General features: G+C 43.1%; 1 protein-coding gene across 3 annotated transcripts in view; it reads right to left on the bottom strand.

Moving 5' to 3' along the window:
• LOC137413438 (AF4/FMR2 family member 4) overlaps window positions 1–19,378 on the bottom strand; it is a 156,510-nt gene that overhangs the window by 51,745 nt on the left and 85,387 nt on the right. For all 3 annotated transcript variants that reach the window (XM_068098849.2, XM_068098851.2, XM_068098850.2), the window contains exons 16-20: window positions 18,565–18,701; window positions 18,112–18,183; window positions 8,068–8,161; window positions 6,448–6,488; window positions 6,253–6,341 (exon numbers count right to left, since the gene is read on the bottom strand). In XM_068098849.2, the coding sequence (XP_067954950.1) occupies window positions 6,253–6,341; window positions 6,448–6,488; window positions 8,068–8,161; window positions 18,112–18,183; window positions 18,565–18,701 (433 nt within the window). The remainder of the gene's footprint in view (window positions 1–6,252; window positions 6,342–6,447; window positions 6,489–8,067; window positions 8,162–18,111; window positions 18,184–18,564; window positions 18,702–19,378) is intronic.

The raw sequence follows: 19,378 nt of genomic DNA, 5'->3' as shown, positions 1-19,378 counted from the left end.
ATGTATATATGTATGTATATATATATATATATGTATATATGTATGTATATATATATGTATATATGTATATGTATATATATATATATATATGTATATGTATATATATGTATATATGTATGTATATATATATGTATATATATATATATATATATATACATATATATGTATATATATATATATATATATATATATATATATATTCCCTCCACAAGCGCACACGAGAAACGCGACCGCCCGCCACAAAGCCAATACAAGAGAGTTTCTTCTTGATCTGCAATGCTTGAACCTTCTCGATGACGTCACCCCGACCAATCATGCATTTCTGGGGTAAGGGCCTTGCGGCCCTCTTTACCCCCCACCGATTCTCTGCCTCTAATGGGCGGGCCCTTTTTCCTTAGACGGTCGGTGGGGTGGGGTTTATTGTCGATCGGCACATGTTCAGGTCTCTGTCGGCATTATCTCGGTTGTCGTGGTTTAATGGAGTGCTTGCCTGGCTCACCGAGTGAATGGAAAAACATAAGGGAGAAATCACAGGAAGCAAGTGCATACAGGGAATTATCCTTAAGCCTTATCTAGTTGACACAAACCCTTATGGTGACATGCAAACACTCTGAACCTGACATGTTCCCCCGACTTATTACATCGAGATTCTTCTTCTTCGCATCACGGTCCATGCTAAAACCTAAACATCCCCATCTCCATTATGGAAATTCGTCGCCTACTCCCACAAATGTAATATCATGACTTGAGATGGTGGTGAACAGCTGTCTTGAAGATATGGAGGGAAGGATAAGATTGAAGAGAGTATGGAAGGTGGTTCCACAGGCAGGAAAAAGAGCAACTAGAACTGCCACTTTATAACTGCTGGCAGTGATGACAGTTTCCTCCGCCTTCCCGCTTTCATTTGACACGGTTTCATTAGACACACTTTGACACAACCCCGCTTTCATTGGACACACTTTGACACAACCCCGCTTTCATTAGACACACTTTGATATGACCCTGCTTTGATACAACCCCACTTTGTTACAACCTCACTTTCATGCAACCCCACTTTGATACAACCCCACTTTCAATGGACATGTTTTTATACAACCCCGCTTTGCTACAACCTCGCTTTGACACAACCCCACTTTCATCGGACACACTTCGACAGAACCCTGCTTTGAAACAACGCCGCTTTCATTGGACACGTTTTGATATAACACCGCTTTGTTACAACCTCGCTTTCATACAACCCCACTATGATACAATCCCGCTTTGATACAACCCCGCTTTCATTGAACACACTTTGATACAACCCTGCTTTGCTACAACCCCGCTTTCATCAGACACACTTCGACAGAACCCTGCTTTGACACAACACCGCTTTCATCGGAGACACTTCGACAGAACCCTGCTTTGAAACAACGCCGCTTTCATTGGACACGTTTTGATATAACACCGCTTTGTTACAACCTCGCTTTCATACAACCCCACTATGATACAACCTCGCTTTGATACAACCCCGCTTTCATTGAACACACTTTGATACAACCCTGCTTTGCTACAACCCCGCTTTCATCGGACCCGCTTTGATACAACCTTGCTTTGATACAACCATGCTTTCATTGGACACGTTTTGATACAAACCCACCTTGATACAACGTTGCTTTCATACAACCCCACTTTCATCATAATTAATGCTAAACTGAAAATCACATGGCTGGAGAAGATAAAATGTCGAGTTTCTTCTTCTTTACACAATAGGAACTGCTACCTTCCAGACCGTAAAACCAATCATGTTGTAATTTTAAAAACTTGTTCCACTTGACATCTACATTCATTTAAAGTTTCCCATTGATCAATCAAGCAGTTGAAGATAATAAAAAAATTGAAATATTTCCCTTCAATTTTTTATGGCTGCCAAACCCAACAACTCCCTTAACACAATATGGCGGCCAAATCACGACCCATGACATCATAAATTTTTTTTCTCCAACAATTTATCCTTCGATGATGCTCAAGAAATTTCATCCTAATCGTTTTTACTTGTCGAATTATGACGTCATAATGGAGGTACCTATGACATCACCATACCATGTGACCTCTGACGTCATAATTTAACATAACGATTAAAAGATTCTACAGGCCACGGCGCTCCTATCATGAAAATTTCCTGTCAATCAGTCCAACTATTGCAGAGAAAATGATTTTTAAAGGAAATAAATCTGAAAAATGGCTGTGGCACAATCAGTTAGATGGCCTGAGAAGAAAGTGTTGCGCTTCTTCTTCTTCCAACAATAACGACTTCTGGCTTCCAGACCGTACAACCAATCATGTTGAACTTCTAAACACCAATTCCACTTGATGACAGCTACATTACATTAAAGTTTAAAGTCGATCAATGCAGCGGTTCAAGAGATAGAAGCTTTAAAATATTTTTATTCAATTATTTATTACGGCCAAACCATGTGACTTATCGCAACTTCGCAAGTAACGTTTTAACTTCCCCACATGGGGAACACATTTGTATAACGTTTCCACTAGATATCCTCAAAAATGAGGGAGGAGATAGGTTTTAAAGGTTATGCTTAAAAACGTCATAACTCCAAAACCATGTGACCCATGACATCATGATCGCTGAAATTTTTGTTCGTCATGGGTATGCGATTAGGCATGCAAAGTTTGGGCTCGATCTGTTCAGCCATTGCAGAGAAAAAGGGGTTTTAGTATTTTTCATGAAAAACAATATGGAGGCCGAACCATGTGACGTATGACGTCTAACTTTGTCCCTACATTTTTTTTCACTTCGGTCATGCACAAAAATATCATATTCGCGGCATCAAGGATTCTGTCGAATTCTAACCTCGTAATGTTCGCACTTTTAATATGCGAAATAAACATTTTTTGGTCCCAATACAGAGTTCTTTTAAAACGTGCCATGAATCAATATTTTCTATTGAGCCGTTTCGGAGATAAAGAGGGGCAAACCTGAAGGTTATTTTCCCAAGATGGCACACATACTACGTGACCTATGGCCTAAGTAGCAGGAAAAAAATTTTTTTGCCGCGTCGCAGACGCTGGTCATAGAGTGCCCTCTGCTGTTGTTGTTGTTGTTCTTCTTGTTCTTCTTCTTGTTCTTGCAGAGAAGACAAAACCTCACAGCTCCACCCATTCTGGGAACCATAGCTCCACCCATTCTGGGAGAGGCTTCATATAAACAAATATCCACCATTTTATTAACTCGCATAGCTTTGAGGCCTGTTTTGTAGGCCCGTGGTGTCTTCCTCTCTCACACAGTTTTATTTCAAATCAAATTCGATATATCATTTCATTTTTCACAGTTGCTAACATAGTTTTAGACTCGGTTGAAAAAAAACGGGAAGAAAATCCGATGAAAGTTGCCCTTTATAGAACGAAATGAATTCTCAAAGGCCTGTAACTTCAAGTCCATTGAGATTTTTTTTTTTTAAATCGCGGCATGGTCAGTCATACACCGCCCGAAATAACAGACGGGAAAATGCCGAGATATATATATTTTGTTTAAATCGCGGCATGCTCAGTCATACACCGCCCGAAATAACAGACGGGAAAATGCCGAGATATATATATTTTGTTTAAATCGCGGCATGCTCAGTCATACACCGCCCGAAATAAGAGACGGGAAAATGCCGAGATATATATATTTTGTTTAAATCGCGGCATGGTCAGTCATACACCGCCCGAAATAACAGACGGGAAAATGCCGAGATATATTAAAAATTCGTCCATTTGATGACAATCGTCACGATGAAATATTTAATTTATACGTCGTCACAATAATGTGGAGAGAGGAGCATAGCTTCGTTCACGTGTCGCCACATACGGGAAATTGCCGAGATTTTTTTTTTTTTAAATCGCGGCATGGTCAGTCATACACTGCCTGAAATAACAGACGGGAAAATGCCGAGATATATTAAAAATTCGTCGCCACACACGGGAAATTGCCGAGATATATTTTCACTTTGCACAAAAATAACATCAAGTAATCGAATCAATAGGAATGTCCTGTGCCTATAACATCGACGTTATAGGCACAGCTGCATCTAGGCATTGTGTAACATCGACGCGGCTTTTGTTTTAATTAAAACTTTTTGTACTTGTTTTATATGTCTAGCCAATCATGGTGAAAATTTTGTGCCAATCAGACCAACAGTTGCTGAGAGCATTTATTTGAAAGTTTTCGGACGTGAAAAAAAGTGGCGGAAAAAAAAATAGGGGTGAGGAAAAATTCTAGGAGTTTTAATAGGTATTCTTCTACATTACATACATTACATGTAGAGGAAACCTAATAAACTATAGGAATAATAATAGGTATTCCTCTACATTGTATGCAGAGGAAACCTAAAAAAAACTATAGCAGAAACAATAGGTATTCCTCTTCATTGTAAATGTAGATTGTAAATGTAGAGGAAACCTAATGAGTGGAGGTGATCATTGGTTCTGGATTTAGGCAGTTTCACCAGGAGGGCGTTGCTGCTGGACTGCGGGCAAAGCACGGAGAGGGTAAAGATCATGCACAGAAGGTGCAAGTCTTGACATGGCACCATCTTGACAAGGCTTGTGTTTATGTATTTGACCTGTGTTTTTGCCTTTTTTGACCCGCACGCATACATATACCCACTGTGTCCGGTGTCTCAATCATTCTTCTCGTCCCGTTGCTCTGACCTGTGTTTTTTCCTCTCGTTCTGCTCATCTTTCAATCATGGCTCCCAAGCGCAAGACCAGTGCCGGAGATGCGTCGACTACCAATAGGCAGAGAAAAGTGATGACCCTGAGCAACAAATTGGAGCTGCTCAACTGGCTTTCGAAAGGAGAGAGTACGGCCTCTGTGGGCAGGCATTACGGCATCAATGAATCGACTGTTCGTATCATACGGAAGAAGGAGAAGGCGATTCGTGAAAGTGTTGCAGCGATGTCCACATAGAAAGGATGGAAAGGCTCCCAGCATATGGATCGAGGACAACACGCAGAAGAGTATGCTTTTAAGTTGCCCTCTCATTCACGCAAACATAAAAGGGGACTTCATGCTGAAACCCATGATGCTGTACCGTTCCCTGAACCCGCTCAACGAGGAGGAGTTGGGGGCCATTACAAAAGATTCTGAGGAGGATGAGGCAGGTAGTGATGAGGAAGAGGTGCCGAGGTCCAACCTCACAGTCCAGTTCCTGGGCGAGGTCCTACAGGAGATGTGGGCGATTGCGGAGAGGTTGCAAGATGCTGATCCAGTCCTGGTGCAGTCCCACAAGTTCAAGAGGGGCTTGGATGATGTGCTGCTCCCCGACAAAGAGCTACATTAAAATCTGCAGGAATCTGCCAGGCAGCTCTCCATTACATATTTCTTCCACCCTGCTCCCTCCACCTCAAGACCATGAACACCTTTCCTGCCTGTCCTGCAGCCCTCAGCAACCTCACCAGCACTCACATCTGCTCCCTCTCCGCCTCTCCCTCAGTGCACGATTTTGCAGCACCATCATTTGGGTCGCCCTCAGAGTTGAGGAATTAATGGGATTTTAATTAATCACCATCATAATTTGAAAAGTTGCGTGTGTTTGTAAAATAAAAATGTTTTTTTTAATTGATTTTTTTTATTTGTAAGCATTTTTTATGAAACAGTAATCATGTGCATTTGCGGTTGAAAACATTTTACACTTTAAAAATTTTCTAAGATGAATCGGAAACTGCTGGGAACCTATATATCCTCTTTTCCCCCTTTTAAACAATGATATGGCATACATTTGCGGGATTTTCGCAAACATTCGCAGATTTGCCTCGACATTCGCACATTTTTCCTTGCCATTCGTGGATTTTCGCGACTCATGAACCACTCCCCCCTTTTTCCACTGAAATAATGCCCTGCCATTCGTGGTTCTTGCAATTTGCGGCATTCGTGGTTTTGCAAAGGAACGTATCCCCTGCGAATAGCGGGATCATAGTATTTTTATTTGTAAGCATTTTTAATGAAACTAATTATGTGAATTCGTGTTCTTAAACTTAAAATTCTCCCTCATCAATCACTAGCCCCCATTAACCTATCCCCCTTTTTCCCATTGAAACAACACCCTGACATTCGTGAATTTGCGGTTGTTTTCAAGAACACATCCCCAGTGAATGTCGGGGTTTTATGGTATATTTATTATTATTTTTAAATTGGTGTCATTTCAATGTTGACCAAGTTTGAGGCAAAAGTCGAAATTCAAAAGTTGCCAAAAGTCTGGTAAGGACACACACCATTACTCTGTGCTGCTGAGCTGCCCTGTGATGCCACAGATCCTGCAGGTGAAGGTGTTGGAGACATTGGTGATGGTGTTCCATTCCCTCTGCATGCAAGAAGATGGGGGTGGGCAAGTTGGACGTGGTCATGTTCAACATTCAAAAGACATATGAGGATATGTAGTAGAAAGCCAAGCATGTGCTCAATCTCACCTGCCACCCCAGGGTGGTGTTTGTGACATCTTGGATGCATTCTTTGGAAAATAACAGGGAAGGGTAGCAAAAGAGGGAGAGGTGGAGGTCAGTATTAAAATATGAAAGAATAAAGGAGCAGCATAATGGGTGGAAGGAAAACAAAACAAAGTTGGAAGTTTATGTGAATAAATTGGAGGGAAAGAAATGAGGACAATTAAAACGCAGGTAAAGTATAAATTCACTTTAGAAAAACATTACTTTTGTTTAAAAAAGCAATGTTCAGGGCCTCTCTACGTATTAAGCAATGTAAGCATGGAGGAAAGCAAGGTTAGAGGGGGGGGGGGGGGGGGGGGGAAACTAACAAATTGAGAAAATGAGGATATAAGCCATGTCACGCTATTCACCGTCCTCCTACACACCAGAGTAATATGATGATTTATTCCGCACTTGCAACTGCAGAACAAGATGTGGTTATTTGTGTTAGTATTTGCTACTGTCATTTTGTTGAAGGTAGAGTTAATTAGTTTTTGCTTAGGGTTGCAGGACTATCACTGGATTAGCCAGTAGTTGCATTGGTTTAGATACATTTTAGATAGCAATGGATAAGGATGAGTTGGTGTTCAGTGGAGGCAAGACAAGATCGTATAAAGATGGTTGGGAAATCAATAAAGTCAATAAAGCGTGAGTCAATTGGAGAAGGAGGAGAAGAGGGAGATTATAAAGTGTGATAAATGTTTCATGTGTGTAATATTGAGGAGAGTGGAGGCAGAGGATAGTCCTTGCTGGGGGAACTGTGGAGGCAGAGGATAGTCCTTGCTGGGGGAACTGTGTAGAAATGGTGCACGTTAGGATTGTTATTGATTGATTGAAGGAATGGATAACTACTTTGTAGGAGGAAATGGAATGCAAACGATTTGTAGATAGTAGTTGGTTGTATTTGTGGATTGAGTCTGCAGAGGAGTTTGATTGCGTCAAACAGAGCAAAAGGAGGAGTTAGAAGTAAATTTAGATTCCATGATCAACACTGTATTACAAAACTGTTAATTATGCCTAAAGGTTTGTTGATGATGTGCCCAGCAGTGAGGAGGGAGATAACATAGGCAATTGGATAGACAAACACCGTCGTACGTATTATTGACACAAGAAGTAGATTCTTCAATCAGCAGGAAGGATTGTCGACACAGTTGTGTGCTTCGGTGGACTGGGAGCGAATAAGATGGAAGGAAAGTTCAATAACTTAGTGTGTGGTCATGGCAGGAAAACGTTGGTTGTATTCCATGTACAGGAAGATGTGGAGTAAAAGATACAGGGAAAGTTTACTCGGAAGGTTTTTAAAATAGGTACAGGATATGCTGGGTAGCCGACCCTTTGTGGTTGTGTGTTAATGTTTTATGGTATCCTTCTGAGAATATAATTCATGAGTAAAGTGATAGATCAAGATGTTAAACTAGAGTTCGAAGAATGGTGTAGTGAGCAAGGTTTTATGTTTGGAAAGCAGACGGAATTGGCTCATTCCCACTGAGGTATGCACTCAACCAAGTGCTGTTCTAGTTCTTAATAAGCTCATAAGTACTCGAGATGAGCATTCAAATACTATCCATAGAAAGATACATGAAGGGTGAATATTACTCGACCCACCTTAAAATGCTCCAAGAGCGACTTGGAGTATTTCATGGCACTGTCTTTCTTGAGCTTGAACATTCGCAGGTGCAAAAGAGCCAAACACCGGTGGCTGCAAACGGAGGTCATATATCTCAATATATAAAATGAGGAGATACTCAATTCAATACTCAATTTCTACCACCACACAGTATTATAACCTTGCATTTCAGAAGACAAGCTGCAAAGTAGACAAAGCATGGCCAAGATCATCAAGTCGAGAGCCAAAGAGTGATGGAGAGGTAGGTAGATGTGAAGACAGTATTCAAAACCAAACGATACAAGTCAAAGTTGAGTAACAACACCAGCCCAATCATTCCCTGCCCATCTGAAATCCTTTTATTCACTTCAATCCATGCACATATCCATCACCACTATTATAATCGATAATTTTCCGTTTTCTTTACCTTCTCAATTTCTTACCCTACCATCCCCACCCAACCAACCACCATTAATTTGCATTTATGCAAATTATAGATGGTTCACAAATCCAAGTAGTAGTAATTTGGTGACTTGTTCTGAGCAACCAGAATCATTGGTAGGGACAAACTTGTTGTTCCAGAGTGTAGAGTTGCTCCAGAGGAAACAAAACAACAACCATAACAACTAAAAAGCAATATATATATATATATATATATTGTTACATATTTATGTGAATGTATGTGAATTACTATTCAGGTCTTTGCTTATCAATGTGTAGTCGATTAAAGGTTGTTGTGATTAAAGGGTCAGGAGCCCTTCTGGGAAAAAGGAGACCGGAAACGGAAGAAGAAAAGACACGAGGTCCTGGAGAAGTGACGATCTTCTTTTTCCTCGCCGAGCTCGGACGCGAGCGGTATCGCTATTGAGCAACGTAACAGAATCGGCGTTTAAAAGCCCGTCTGGCGAGAGGAGTTACCGGGACGTGTAACTACCCTTTGACACGTCAAGTCACTGTGGGTTCGTGCACGGAACCAAGCGTCCGGCACAGTTCGCCTCACCGTCTACAAGGCCGCGTACGGGTCGCACCTTGGGCCTCGCGCGCTGGGCAAGCCGCGTGTTGCTTTGCCCGCTTTGCTTTACCCGCTTTGCTTGGCCAGGAGGTGTGCGCTGCAGCCGTTGTTCCCGGTACGGGACGTGCCCGGTGGAAGCACGTCAGGAAGGGTCCGTTCAACCACCCACGTGTGGAGATCGAACTACCGGAGTACGGAGACATTGAGAGAGACATTGACCATGGAGGGAGTCGGGAGTGGGGCTCACGTGAGGAATGTATAAGATGGCCATCTTAGAGTTACTGTAGATGAGTTTACATCTTTGTAGTATTGATTGCTGATTGTGGATGGTTGTTGATTGCTCGGGGAATATATCCTTGATTGTTCCGGATCCTTGGTGTGGGGTGTCTTATTGATTGGAATTCATATTGATTGCGTTACGAAAGCGCATAAATAATATATCTTTCTGGCGGAGTTCCTCTCACGGTCCGGGGGTCACCGAGACCAGGTAGTCACCGGGAGGACCACGTAACAATATATTGTTGCGGTTTTGAGAGTGTACATATAACATCATTAAAGGTTAAAGGTTTGCCCCCTAGTTACTCCACAAGCAACACGTAGGCCCCTTAGAACATTAGTTATGTCATAGTATGTGTGAGGATAAGGCCATTTCCCTAGTATCATCTGCGTTGTGTAAAAGAAATAAGTTTAGGTCCCTTTCATTTTGTCTCCACCCTCCAAATCTACCTTGTTGGGCAGAATCCATCCCGCGCCCCATTTTGGCTATTGCCCCTCCCATTAGGATGCTCCCTAGTCAAATGACACGAGGTAGGCCTGAGAGAGGGAGGAGCGTGGGGTCGGGGTGTGGCGGCGTCGAGGTTGAAGCGGGGGAGACAGCAGCGGTAAGGGCCACCAGCCAATCAGGGCTCGGGTGACAGGGCGTGGTAAGGGCGTGCCTATAAAAGCCAACGCACAAAGCCTTTAAGGAGGACTTACGCAACAGCACTCGTTGTGAGAGGACTCGTGGGGAGAGGACTGTATTGAAGGACTGGCCAGGAGAACTTCGTTGTGAGAGGACTCGTGGGGAGAGGACTGTATTGAAGGACTGGCAAGGAGAACTCCGTTGTGAGAGGACTCGTGCGGAGAGGACTGTATTGAAGGACTGCCGAGAACTGGAAGGAATTGCGCCTTGCATACGAACTTGTATTGGGTGCGCATACGAAGTTGTATTGGGAGCGCATACGAATTCGTATTGGGAGCGCATATAGCGCCGGTCCAGTTATTATGTACGCAGCCACGCCAGCGTAACCGCCAAGCCCAGCTTACCATTCGCCCCGTAATTGTCCGATCTGCGCCAACGACCCGCGGGGAGCTTCTGCCGCCCTGACCATCTTCTTCGCGGTGCGAGTTGGGGACCGGAGCGAACTGCCTGGACATCATCCCTGGACCATCAACCTGACCATCTGCAATCCCCGTGTGAGTGTCTGAGTGTGAGCGGGCCCGTTGTCCTGGGATAAGTATAACTGTATAAGGCTGCACTGTGTGTTCTTCTTCTTCTTGTACAAATTGTAAAGAAATCGTGTTATTCCTTTTTCCCAAATTCGACCGTTTCAGTCATTTCCTTCATTGGGTAAGCGTGGCACGATTACGAACCGCTTGGATCGGGTTAGTCATTGCTAACGGCTCGGGTCACGGTTCACTACCGCTCGGCGTTTCCACCTATAACCATGATTCGGGTGGGGCTTATTTCCTTGCTTCCTAGGCGGCGTTGGTACTAAGGCAATAGGAATTCGGCCTACAACCTTATTTAATGCCGTCCGGAAGGAACGTCATAGCCCCGGATCCCGTCGGCTAGTCAAAGACAAGGGGACTAATTCCCCCTTGGTAAGGGGAGAAGGCCGACGAGGAGATCCGCAACAATATATTAGGGTGCATCAAAATACACATTTCCAGCACATTTTCTGTCTGGGTGCTAAAAGTGTTCCATTTCATGTTGTTGCAACACATGCAAAATATTTTTGCAATCCGTGGTGATCTAGAGGTGCAACTGCACATCAGCTTTTACGACTGAAGGGGGATACCAGCTGTGTCCTGTAATCCGTGTATGCCAAGGTGGGTAGCCGACGAGCCACGGTTTACTTTCAATTAGTATGTTGACATTGTTGATTAGTTGACATCGACACATAAATACCCCATAATAAAGTGGAGTTTTGTTTTTTGAAATTTTTACAAAATAATTTAAAATGAAAAGCTGAAATGGTTCGAGTCAACAATTATTCAACCCCTTTGCTATGACTCCAAATTGAGCTCAGGTGCATCCAATTTCCATTGATCATCCTTGAGATGTCTCTTCAACTTGATTTCAGTCCACCTGCAGCCAATTCCATTGATTGGATACGATTTAGAAAGAAACACACCTTTCTATATAATGTCCCACAGTTGACAGTGCATGTCAGAGCAGAAACTCTACCATGAAGTACAAGGAACTGTCCGTAGAACTCTGATAGAATTGTGAGGAGGCATAGATCTGGGGAAGGGTATAAAACAATTTCTAGAGTGTTGAAAGTTACCAAGAGCACAGTGAGCTCCATTATTAGGAAATGGAAAGAATATGGAACTACCCAGACTCTTTCTAGAGCTGGCCGTCGGACTAAACTGAGCAACCGGGCAACAAGGACCTTAGTCAGGGAGGTGGCCAAGCACTCAATGAACACTCTGCCAGAACTATGGAGTTTCTTTTCTGAGAAGGGAGAACCTGCCAGAAGGACAACAATCTCTGCAGCACTTCACAAATCCAGGCTTTATGGAAGTGTGGCCAGATGGAAGCCATTCCTGAGAAAAAGGCACATGACACACACCTGGAGTTTGCAAAAAGGCATGTGAAAGACTAAGAGCATGAGGCAAAGGATTTTGTGGCCCGATGAGCCGAAAATTGAACTCTTTAGCTTGAATGCAAAGCACTACATCTGATGGAAACCGAGCACAGCTCATCACCCATCTAACACCACCTCTACCGTGAAGCATGGTGGTGGCAGCAGGGACAGGGAGACTTGTAAGGGTAGAGGGAATAATGAATGGAGCCAAATACAGGCGAATCCATGAGGAGAACCTGCTTCAGAGTGCAAAAGACATGAGACTGCAGAGAAGATTTACGTTACAACTGGACAATGACCCCAAGCGACCAGCCAAAGCAACACTGGAATGGCTTCAGAACAAGAAAGTGAAAGTCCTTGAGTGGCCCAACCAAAGCCCAGACTTGAATCCCATTGAGAATATGTGGAAAGACTTAAAGATTGCTGTTCACCAACACTCGCCATCCAACTTGACAGAGCTTGAGCAAATCTGCAGGGAAGAATGGGAGAAACTCCCCAAATCCAGATGTGCAAAGCTGATACAGACATACCCAAGACGTGAAGGTATAATCGCTGCCAAAGGCGCTTGTACGAAATATTGACTCAGGGGGTTGAATACTTATGTAAATTAGATATTTTAATATTTCATTTTTTATTATTTTGTAAAATATCGAAAAACAAATTCCACTTTGACATTATGGGGTAGATCAGTGAAAAAAAATATTCAATTGAATCTATTTTAAATTCAGACTGTAACACAACAAAATGTGAAAAACGTCAAGGGGTGTGAATACTTTCTGAAAGCAGTGTGTGTGTGTGTGTGTGTGTGTGTGTGTGTGTGTGTGTGTGTGTGTGTGTGTGTGTGTGTGTGTGTGTGTGTGTGTGTGTGTGTGTGTGTGTGTGTGTGTGTGTGTATATATATATATATATATATATACATATATATATATATATATATATATAGTTGCGGATATGAGGACTGTATTTTTTTGATTGTGTGCTTTATTATTATTATTATTGTTTATTCTGCGCCCCCCTTCCTCCGGAGCTGTGTAAAGGTGAAAGGGCATCCCATAATTAGTCCACAAGCATACACGTCAGCCAATAATAGAATACCCCTGTTCGATAGTTATATCTTATTCTGTGTTTTAGAGTAAGGCTGTGTCTCCCATTAATTGAAGTACTCCATTGCACCAGTGAAAGAGAATAGATCCCCTTTCATTCCCATCCCCAAAATCTCCTTTCCTTTCACATCCCCTTTCGTCATTGCCGAGCCTCGATTGCCAATTACCTCCCCTCCAAAACCACCATTGAACAAGTGCCGCCCGTCGTCATCAAGGGGGGAGCCAGAGGGTCGCATGACCAACCAGGGCCGAGGTGAGCACACCGATGGGCGTGTCCTGAAGGCCGGCGGCTTGATCGCTAGAGGCGCTATAAAGGCGCGCACGCAAGTGGCGTGAGTCAGAGTCAGTCAGGGTGAGTCAGTGGAGTCGGTGATCAGTTGGTTGCGGTGAGGAGTCAGTGGTGGTGGTCAGTGGTTGCGTTGGTTGCGGTGAGGAGTCGGTGGTAAAGAGTGAGTGGACCAAGAAAGAGTTGAGGGTTTGGACCAGACGAGTCGGACAAGTCCTGGGAAAGCACGCGACGTCCACAGCAGCCACAACAGCAGCTTGGGGCCTGAACGGCGGTTTTGAGCAGGGCCGCAAAGGAACGGCGGCTGCTAAACCCGCCGATCGTGCTGCAGGACCCCCTTGGACCTTCCTCTCCCTCCAGCCATCCACCTCCTGCCTTTCCACCCTTCTTGTGTACGTGAGTTTGTTTTGTTTGTTCTGTCCCTGGGTTAATTAAGTCTGTATAAGCTAGTATTTGCACTGTGTCACCTGCGTCTTATGTGTTGTAAATAAACGTGACTGCTTTCTTTTTGCTTGTGTAAATAATAAATCCAATTACTCGTCTGTACGTCTTCTCGTTTTATTCCTTTTCCTCTTTGCATTTCGTCGTTTTAGTCTTTTCCCAGATTGGGCAGCTGCGGTGCGATACGGCCAAAGTTCTGGGTGAATCGGGGATCCTGTAACGGTCGCGGTTGGACCATCCGCTCGGCCCATCATACCATCTAAACCGCGATCAGTAACAATATATATATATACAGTGGAACCTTGACTTACGAGTTTAATCCGTTCCGTGACCGAGCTCGTAAGTCAAATTGCTCGTATCTCAAATCAAATTTCCCCATTGAAATGCATTGAAATGCTATTAATCCGTTCCAGCCCGCCAAAAACCACACCAATTTTTTTTTAAATATACAGTATATATAAAAATATCTCACGCTTTATATTTCACCTGTATGCAGCATACAAGTTGGCAGGATGGCCTGGACTGGAGGTACGCACACTTGACTCTAAAGTCTAAACTGTCCAGCCTGGGTTTGAATCCCGACCCAGCTATAACCTGTCATGGGTGAATCACAGGCAGGGTGATTCATCAATGTGTGTACCGCTAAACTGGGCGCCCCGTTTGCGTCCCATTAGTTGTTGGATGTTAAGGATCTCACCGTGTTTTCCACAAAGAGAAGGCGAGCTATCGCCGGCACTCTGAACAAGTTGACGGCAGAGATACTGTACTTGCACGGCATGATAACCACGTGTCGCACGATCTCTTGTCATGGTCCACAAGATTATCACAGAGAGGTGCAGCTTCCAGCGTTTCGAGATCTGATCCAGGCCTATCCAACGAGACCGGTCCCAGCGTTCTAGGCCCGGTGGTTGTCTCAGACGGACCCGACAACGGCAGTGTTCGTTTTAACTCGATTCGATTCGAGCGCCGACGTGCCGGCGAACAAAACCGGTCATATCTTTTGAACGCGTGGCTCGATTTTTACAAAATAAACTTTTTCTTGAAGGTCTGAACCGTGCGCTCAAAACGATACCGAGTTTGACCCTGAGAGAGCCGATTTGCGCCGGCAAAGGCGCCTTGTGTGACGTGAGGATCACGTCGTGCTGCATAGATTATCATAAATTATCATATCATTATCGGCGGCGTTATATATCATTAGCGCTATACGACAGAGATACTGTACGTGCACGGCAAGATAACCACGTGACCGGAGCCCACCTGGCGGCGTAAACTCAAAATAACCGAAATGCGAAATCTAAAATGCAGCGCTATACTACGACAGAGATACTGTACGTGCACGGCAAGATAACCACGTGACCGGGTGGCGAAAGCTCGTAACTCGGATCTCGGCTCGCATCTCAAAGCAATAAACTGCCAGAGTGACGGCTCGTATCTCGAAAAACTCGTAAGTTGGGGCACTCGTAAGTCGAGGTTCCACTGTATATATATATATATATATATATATATATATATATATATATATATATATATATATATATATATATATAATAATAATAATACCGTAAGGACTCGACTTTGTTATCGCTTTTACGCCGCACCCAGTGACCCCATGCCCACGGCACTAATGCATTTTCCATCTACGAACCGCGCTCTTTGTTTATCACGTACAGCCATACTCGAAAAATCTGAATTCGCCGACTTTGGGACCCAAAAGCATCCGATTATCGGCCGATACGACGCCATCTTACGACACCATCGTATTGGCGTCTGCTGGGCGAAGGCGATGTGAGCCGTCCGCTGATTGGACAGTCGAGTGGTGTGAACCAAATCGTCTTTTTATTCCCTTGAACATTTTAAATTAGGATATATAAGGAAACGTCTTTATCGTCATTCGAATCGAAGTGAAGAAGTTTTTGAAGTTTTGATTTTGGAAACGTTAAATGGAGAAACAGTTTCACAGGAAGAGAATGCGATGCGATGAAGAAGAATCCATCTTTATTTTATTTTTTTGAACCACAAAAGATTGAAGCTCCACGAAGTTAAGAATGTGAAACTACGTGAATGTAATAAAATAACAAGTGCAACAAGTACAAAAAGTTTTAATTAAAACAAAAGCCGCGTCGATGTTACACAATGCCTAGATGCAGCTGTGCCTATAACGTCGATGTTATAAGCACAGGACATTCCTATTGATTCGATTACTTGATGTTATTTTTGTGCAAAGTGAAAATATATCTTGGCAATTTCCCGTGTGTGGCGACGAATTTTTAATATATCTCGGCATTTTCCCATCTGTTATTTCAGGCGGTGTATGACTGACCATGCCGCGATGTAAAAAAAATATATATCTCGGCAATTTCCCGTATGTGGCGACACGTGAACGAAGCTATGCTCCTCTCTCCACATTATTGTGACGACGTATAAATTAAATATTTCATCGTGACGATTGTCATAAAATGGACGAATTTTTAATATATCTCGGCATTTTCCTGTCTCTTATTTCGAGCGGTGTATGACTGAGCATGCCGGGATTAAAAAATATATATATCTCAATGGACTTGAAGTTACAGGCCTTTGAGAATTCATTTCGTTCTATAAAGGGCAACTTTCATCGGATTTTCTTCCCGTTTTTTTTCAACCGAGTCTAAAACTATGTTAGCGACTGTGAAAAATGAAATGATATATCGAATTTGATTTGAAAGAAAACTGTGTGAGAGAGGAAGACACCACGGGCCTACAAAACAGGCCTCAAAGCTATGCGAGTTAATAAAATGGTGGATATTTGTTTATATGAAGCCTCTCCCAAAATGGGTAGAGCTATGGTTCCCAGAATGGGTGGAGCTTTGAGGTTTTGTCTTCTCTGCAAGAACAACAAGAAGAAGAAGAAGAAGCAGTGGTAACAACAACAACAGCAGAGGGCACTCTATGAGCAGCGTCTGCGACGCGGCTAAAAATGTACATAAATGACACAGTTCTATGAAACAGTTTCACAGGAAGAGAATGCGATGCGATGTGATGAAGAAGAATCCATCTTTATTTTATTTTTTAAACCACAAAAGATTGAAGCTCCACGAAGTCAAGAATGTGAAACGACGTGAATGTAATAAAATAAAAATATACATAAACGACAGAGTTCTATGGAATTTTAAATCGATTCATTTTCACATGAAGAAAATGAGGCGCAGATGAAGAAGATGACTGCATCACCGGAATTCACCTCAGGTTTTTGGCGTATCTTTCAAGTTGTGATTTTGTGAAAATCCTGAATATTCCTTTGGTTTTGTCGACACGTTTTGTTGAGAAGACGATCAACAAAACATTTTCCTTTTTGATTGACAGGTTACAAATGTGTTCTTGAATAGCCGAAATGTCGCGTTTTTAAATTCAAGTTGAATAGGTCTTGAGGCCTTTATTAATAATCTATATCTATATCTATCTATATCTATATAACGACTTTGTTATCCCTTTTACGCCGCACCCAGTGACCCGATGCCCACGGCACGAATGCATTTTCCATCTACGAACCGCGCTCTTTGTTTATCACGTACAGCCATACTCGAAAAATCTGAATTCGCCGACTTTGGGACCCAAAAGCATCCGATTATCGGCCGATACGACGCCATCTTATGACACCATCGTATTGGCGTCTGCTGGGCGAAGGCGAAAGCTTTAAAAAAGTGTACTTCGCCGAGTGACGAAACGTATGCGTAGGCCTAGGCACTACCTATCCAGTTGTTGTGTTTCCGTTGTGGCCATGATCTCAACAAATGGCATAGGCCATGTGGCGTCGGTTAGGTCATGATCAGCCCCCCCCCACCCCCCCTTTCGTTTCACCAACTCCTGCATCTGCCACCGTTCATGATTATCAAAGTAGGCTTTACCCTGTTCACGATAAGGTAGAAATCAGTGAGTTGTATACGAAGAGATAAAAGGATGGCATTGACTTCGAGACGGTACGTGATATTTTCAAAAGTATGTCGTAGCGTTGTCATTTAAGTAGATTGCAATAAATACGTTGTTCATATACGCACTCTTCATTCTCATCTTTCTTCCTAACTCTTACTCGGACAAGCAAATCCCCTATGCCATCCATAATGGTACACTCTATCCATACACCACATCCTCCCTTCCGTGGATGTTCCACGGGTTTCGGCTAATATATATATATATATATATATATATATATATATATATATATATATATAAATAAAACTTACTTTCTGAAAAAAACAGAAAGTATAATTTTGATGCAGCCAGATTCAGATGTCTCATTCGGGAATGCATATTCAAAGGAATTAGAAAGGAATTGGTGAAACTTTCGTGGAAAAGAGTAATAACCCTCCGTTTACCTGAACACCCCGAGTTTCTTATCAGCTGCTGTGGCTCCTGGAGCCGAGTGGCTTTTTAGCTTCATTGCATACCTGTAAAAAAATTACAATTGGTACAGGAGAGAAATGAGGTCAAGCATGGTCTTATCCAATCGACATGGATCTACACACGCACACCAAAAAACAAAACAAAACAAAACCGTCTCAATTGCAGTCTACAAACTAACACAGAACCACCCATTATCTAAACCAGTGACAGTTGCTACACTGCTACCTGAGGCATCAGTCAGCCTACAAGGCTTTATTGGCAAATTTTATTGGCAAATCACAAGCAAACAAATATTTCTTGTCTGAAAGAGGATGCAATTTTAATCCATTTAATTAACAACCCTTTCTTTCAAGAATGCCATTAGGCAAACTTTAGCGGACATCTTTGATGAGGCATTTCGTTCTTTGAAGCAGGTGGTGTTTTACCTTATGAGTTCAGTTGTTTCGGAATACATGGTGAAAGGAGACTTTGCCTCCAAGGGATCTCTTTCCATTGCATTCCCACATTCGATGAAAGACAGGCCAGCATCTGTGTAGTTGATGGCCTTTCCCAATTTGTCAGACTACAGGTCATTCAAGGGACACAAAGGAGGAAGAGAGACAAGAATAGTATTTTCGTTATGCACTTAAAAGAGGAAAGATATTTTTGTGGGAACATGATGGGGGTAATAAATCCCAGTTATGCCATTGGCAGACATTTAGCGTAAGAGTACGGTTATCTGGGTGAAAACGATAGGTCACATGTCAAGGTTCGGGCATGATAATTGTGTTCTCCTCCCCCTCCGTATGTGCCAAAGGCCCCACTTTCCTCCACTGCCCTTCTTAACCCCTTGAATATTTCCTTTGTCAGCTGCCTATGAGTTTTCCTTGTCACAAACTGTTGGCCCAGCTCAGCAAGCCAAGCGGATCCCCTCGGAGGACAATATGGTACACCTCACAGTCGTGCGCCGAGATAAAGCCCGCCTTGGCTTGCCGGCAGCAGTGGGCATGTCGCAGCATGAAGCTTCATGGGGAGAGCCAATGAGCATGCAATCATAGGATGCGTTAGTGTGGAGGGACATAGAGCTGGGTGTTCAAAAGCACAGCACGTTCAGCGAGTTGTGCCGTTCAGTAAGATAGTTTGTGTGGACTAGTTTAGTGCATGAGCAGCTTGGCATAGCAGAGAGTTCGGGAGACGGTTAAAGCATGGCAGGATGACTGGCAGCGGCTTGGGTAAGTGGCCGGATAAGGTCGCAAAGAT

The sequence above is a fragment of the Myxine glutinosa genome, chromosome 12 (assembly GCF_964187855.1).
Source record: "Myxine glutinosa chromosome 12, kmMyxGlut1.1, whole genome shotgun sequence".
Classification (NCBI taxonomy): domain Eukaryota; kingdom Metazoa; phylum Chordata; class Myxini; order Myxiniformes; family Myxinidae; genus Myxine; species Myxine glutinosa.
The sequence above is the reverse complement of the archived record's forward strand: the minus strand, read 5'-3'. Positions and strand labels throughout refer to the sequence as shown.